Source organism: Brassica oleracea, chromosome C2 (genome assembly GCF_000695525.1).
Source record: "Brassica oleracea var. oleracea cultivar TO1000 chromosome C2, BOL, whole genome shotgun sequence".
Taxonomy (NCBI): domain Eukaryota; kingdom Viridiplantae; phylum Streptophyta; class Magnoliopsida; order Brassicales; family Brassicaceae; genus Brassica; species Brassica oleracea.
Genome location: NC_027749.1, coordinates 50,128,087 through 50,133,734, shown reverse-complemented (window position 1 = coordinate 50,133,734; position 5,648 = coordinate 50,128,087). Strand labels below are relative to the sequence as shown.

Here is a 5,648-nt window from a genome sequence, read left to right as displayed (position 1 = left end):
CAGGAGAGTTACTGATATTGATATTTTTTGCAGGATCTGGACCTTGCGCTGGAGGCAAGTTACTGATAATCCTTGCAGGATCAGCCTGAGATGCTCCTGCTACATGTGAACTGGAAGCACCTTCAGCAGAAGGACCTGACCTGTCAAACAAAAGTACGAACCTTGTTTTCCTACGGGCTTGAACCTTACGAGCAGTATTATGGGAGGCACTAGAGATAGATTTCTTGCTAAACCCCCAGCTGGATTTGTAAATATAGGTGAAGACTTTTTGGGAGCCAGGACTTTGAAACCCTCAAAGTGAACAGTAAAGTTAGATCTAGAATTGTCTGCAGTGAAACCTTCTTTTGAAGTTACAGGAAGTTCCAAAGGAGAAGTAGAGAAAATAGTAGTAATGGGCTGAGCATCATTCATGACTGCATCAGAGATCTCCAATTCTTCTGGAGTAGTAGTTTGGGTCTTAGTTGAGACAGAGGAACCTTTTGGTTCAGTTGGAGAAAGAGGTGGAAAAGCAATTAGGGAGAGACCAGAGTCTGGCGGATCCGGAGGGACCGGAGGAGGACTTTCACGAGCATTGTCCAAGAACATAGGCAGAGCAGCTGATCCACCTTTTGGAAACCACTTATTCTCCATGATTACTGTTTTAGAGAGGTTTTGCTACAGTTGGCTCTTTAGTTCCAAGTTTAAATCTAATCAAGAGAACAAAATGTTTCCCTACAAAATATATCTTCTTAAATTTAATCAAGAGAACAAAATGTTTCCCTTCAAAATATATCTTCTTAAACCCCATGCTCCAAGTAATCTTCTGAATAGCCACTAATTAACATGGCTTTTCCTTCTGCATCAATGCTAGATGCTGAGCATCCTAAAGAGGCTGTTCCCCAAAGTTTAGATACTCTTTGATGATTTCTTAAGATTGACCATCACAGTTTCGTTTATACCTATATAATCACAATCTAACCACAATTACTGCTCCATTTTAATCATCTTGAATTGAGATTCTTCCGGAACCAGCCTCTCTAGCTTATTTGAAGTGATGGTTTGAAATTTGAAACATAAGTCTTAAGATACTTAAAAGTTAAAACACTTAGCAATGTCAAAAGATTATACATCATAGGGAGACATCATGGAGAAGCGTTTAGTATCTTTGTTGCAAGATTGAACACATGAATGAAAATAACAACGCTAGAAACAGATCAAGAGGGGAGAAACCACATGGCATCCTAATAAAAATCTAACGGATTTAACCCCTTTAATCCAAGGATGGCATTTGTTTGAACCTTTTATAAAGTCCACTTTGCATATACCAAAAGAAAGACATAAAAAGTAGATTACGCGATTAGACCGAATTATATTTGTATTTTTGGTCAACATATCTTAGCTATCCTGTGACGACCATATTAGCCTGTAACTTAGCTAGATTGAAATTTTCTTAAGTTTTATGGAAGCAAAGCAAACGGTATTATTAATGATTTATCATTCATCTTCGACCTACTAGAGATGTTAGTGCATGCATCTTGAATCTTTTTAGTTTTATGGTAAATACCAAATGATACGATACTGCTTCAAAAGTCATATGGTTTATATATGTATACACTCAAGTTGAGTAACTCCACCAAAAACTCAAAGAGATGGTCCATTAAAAACCTTAAATATGGAAACAATGCAACGGTATTATTAATGATTTATAATTCATCTTTAACCTACAAGAGATAATAGTGCATCTTGAATCTGTTTAGTTTTATGGTAAATACCAAATGACACAATAATGCCTCATAAGTCATAAGTCATATGGTTTATATGTGCATACATTTAAGTCGATTAACTCCACCAAAAACTCAAAGAGATGGTCCATTAAAAACCTCAAAGATGAAAGACCTCTACTCCAAGGAAAGAATAGCATTGGTTTTATCTTATAAGTGTTTTCACGAAGTCCGCTTTGCATACACCAAAAGAAAGAACAAATATGTCTACTTATTAAACAGAAATATACAATTACGACTGCGCTTGGTCAGTTCCTGGTAGAATTTGGTATGTAGATTAAACCAACCGAGCTTTCTTATATACTCTCCAACGATATCTCCAACAACGTATGAAATTTTGGAAGAGGCAACAACAATAGATGTACAGTAAGCTGCAGATTTGAGATAAAGTTTAGGTGATTCATGCATGTTAGGAGGTTTTCAGATCATACCGAGTAGAATTACTTAAACCAAAGAAACTGAGAAAGCCGAAAAAGCTTGTAGTTCTTGATACCGGTTTTGTTATTTGAAAAAAGAATTTTCAATTTTATTATTTTTAGATTTTCTTAAAAATTTATTTATTTTTAGACATTTAATAAATAGTTAAGTAAAATTATTTTTTTTGGTAGGAATAGTTAAGTAAAATTATATAATTGTCATTTACCCTTTTAACAAAACTTAATTTGTTCATTTTGATCTTTAAGAACTATTTAAGAAACAAAAAAAATGTGTTAGTTAGAAGATTTTCACTTATAACTATTGATTTTGTTTAGAGCAAAGGATTATAATAATTGATTTATTATTTTATTAATTATAATCGTGTGTACTTATGATTTTCCTTGGAATATGTATCTTTATATACTTAATTTAAAAATTATTAAATACTTATTATGTTTAAATTAATCATTATTTTACTTCTTAACTAATTTAGAAGAAAATCAAGAAAATTATTTTGACTATATAACTTAGATTCGTAACTAATTTTCTTATAAAAAAGTAAACAGGTACAAAGATCATTCCATGAAATATATATGTTTTTTTGAAAGGATCATTCCATGAAATATTTATCTAAGTAAATCACGGAGAAACGATTCCAGCAAGAAACCATGAGACTCCTCCTAACTGCGACGACCGCGGGCGCTGGTCGGAGCTCCCAATGGACTTGTTGAGATGCCTGTTGGAACGTTTGAGTTTTGTAGATTTCCACCGTGCTAAGATGGTGTGTTCGATCTGGTACTTGTGTTCCAAGCAGGCGTTAGGACCAAAAGCCGGATCTCCAATGCTGATAGTGTCTCAAGAAGAGGGTAGTTATCGTCTGTACAACCCAGAGGAAGATAGGGTTTACAAGGCGAAAAGTAACTATCGATTCCTAGGAAGCTCAGGTAAGTGGTTCCTTGTTGTAGATTCCAGATCAGATCTCTATGTCATAAACGTGTTTAGCAATGAGAGGGTCCGTCTTCCACCTCTAGAGACAGTCAAGAGTTCTCTTTATAAGATTGAGCGATTAGGAGGAGATAAGGGGTTCCATGAGTTTATTATTATTGAACATGAGACGTTCTCTTCTGGGAATCTTGTAACTGCTGAAGATCTGAGAGCTGTGTTGTGGGTAGACGAGAAGAAGGGTGACTACGTCGTTGTGTGGCGTTTTGACGCATGTCCGTATCTACGATTTTGCAAGAAAGGGGATGTCCGTTACCGTGAGATTTCAACACGGTTCGGTGTACCGTCCGGAGGCCTAGAAAGTGTGGTACTCAAAGGTTACGGTCTTTACGTACAAACGGAACAGGGCTACATTCGACACCTGGATTTGTCGGGACAACATAGTTTTGAGAATGTGTGGGCGATCAATTGGCATCTAGTGAATACGGATGTATATGAGAGAATGGGAGGATACAGGATCATCTCATTTAGCGATAACTTTGCTGTTACAACATCAGGAGAGGTTTTGTTGGTCCTTACAATAACTTACGAGTCTAGCTTTGAATGGAATAGGACGTTCCACCTCTACAAGAAGCAAGACACCAAGCTTGTTAAGGTGGATTCTCTAGGTGATGCATGAGGCTTTGTTTCTCGATTTTGGTATCACTGTGCCTGGTGACCATACCCTTGGTATTGAGCCAAACTCCATCTATTTCACTCGTGATGACCGTTTCCGTCACAAGAGAGTTTCATGTATTGACATATGTGTCTACAATCTTGCAACAAAGACTATCAAACGCTTCCCTAGTCTCTCTAACTTAAAGCTCAAGGATGCTCAATGGTTTCTCCCCTCTTGATTTATTTGTTTCGTCTTGCATAGTCTTGGTGTTCTATGAGAGATTTTCTTGAGTTGGTGTTTCCTTGCTTTGTTTCTCTCTGGTACATTCTTGTGTTCTTGATACATTTCCAAACTCTGCCTTGTTATCCTATTTCTTTGGATATATATAATCTACGAAAATGCTTGTCAAGTGTTTAAAATAGGTTAGCCGCCTATGTTACATATTCCAAATCATCACATTCGTTGGAAGCATCAGTCAATAGTTAAAAGTTCCTTTTAGCCACGCCATCGACTACAACTTAACTTTGATCTCAACATTTCAAATGTAGTTTCCAAAGTGACAGCTTTGGTGAGAGCGGCTGCGCTTTACAGCTCGAAGGCTGCTTAGTGAAGTACGATAACGTTATGTTCTTTGGAGTGGCGGATACGACGGCTATGGTTATGAGTTGCGGAAAACCGGCTGGGTATAAGCATAAGTCGGACGAGTTGACTCAGGCTAAGGTGTTGGTGGACGTGGTTGCAAGTAGTGGTACGTCCTACAGAGTGGAGAGGTCAGGGAAAGCGCAAGCTGTAGCGCAGTGCACAGGAGATCTCAGTGCAACGGATTGTCAAGACTGTTTGATGGAAGCGATCCAACGGCTGAAACTTCAACCGTTTTGCGGAACAAGCACTTGGGGTGACGTCTACTTAGCCAAGTGCTACGTTGGTTACTCGTCAAGTTTTTTTTTTCGTTTTGTCTGATTAAAAAAAAAAATTAAAAACGAATCAATCGCGGGTCGTCACGTGTCAGTGAAACCCATAAACAGTTGAAAAAACCCACCGAAAATGTCTTTTATTTGGCGACTTGGGCATACGGTATTTGGCGACTTGGGCAAACAATAGTGTCCCCTTCTACATAAGAAACGCGCGATGCAGATGCTCTAAAGTAAATAAAAAGGGTTAAAAGCACTTTATCCTCTTATAATAAAGAAAAGCATATTTTTCCTTATCCTCATACGGGCTAAGAAAAATGGGGGAAAATAGTGACTAAAGTAAATAGAAAGGAGAAATATGCTTTTCGTTACCTTATGCATGAGTTTCTTCTAATATATTTTCGTTATAGATTTATATATGATAAATGTTTTTTCAAAGTAGAGTTTAAGAAAGCGATACGGGCTAAGCACGTGGCCACCCAAAGGAACCTCTTTTATCAGAAGACATCATATGTAATATCTAAACTTAAATCTCTATTGACACGTTTTGCATTTTTTTTGCTATCTAATCTATTAAAAATAAAGTACAAATACAAATTAATCCTAATTTTTTCATAATATTTATAATTTATGCCACTGACCTAATCTTTAGGTGATTCATGCATGTTAGGAGGTTTTCGGATCATACCGAGTAAAATTACGCAAACCAAAGGAACTGAGAAAGCCGAAAAAAGCTGGTAGTTCTTGATACTGGTTTTGTTATTTGAAAAAAGAATTTTCAATTTTATAATTTTTAGATTTTTATTTTTATATATTTGATAAATAGTTAAATAAAAGGGAAAATTTGGATAAATACTTCTGTATAAGATTTTAATTTGAAAACTACGTTAAGATTTTAATCGATCCAACGGCTGAAACTTCAACCGTTTTGCGGAACAAGCACTTGGGGTGACGTTTACT

The 5,648-nt window shown here is 36.5% G+C and overlaps 2 protein-coding genes across 2 annotated transcripts; both read left to right on the top strand.

The window, feature by feature from the left end:
• Nucleotides 1-822: 822 nt before the first annotated feature.
• LOC106324524 (F-box protein At5g25290-like) lies at nucleotides 823-4,139 on the top strand. Its single transcript, XM_013762480.1, is given in 3 exon segments — nucleotides 823-883; nucleotides 2,813-3,795; nucleotides 3,797-4,139. Coding segments are annotated over 3 exon segments (1,263 nt in total). The 3' UTR covers nucleotides 4,016-4,139.
• Nucleotides 4,140-4,311: 172 nt separating this feature from the next.
• Nucleotides 4,312-5,429, top strand: LOC106324523 (cysteine-rich repeat secretory protein 12-like; the record flags this gene model as incomplete). Its single annotated transcript, XM_013762479.1, has 3 exons — nucleotides 4,312-4,726; nucleotides 5,128-5,232; nucleotides 5,341-5,429. Coding segments are annotated over 3 exons (609 nt in total), but the record flags the coding sequence as incomplete, so codon positions are not given.
• Nucleotides 5,430-5,648: the final 219 nt, after the last annotated feature.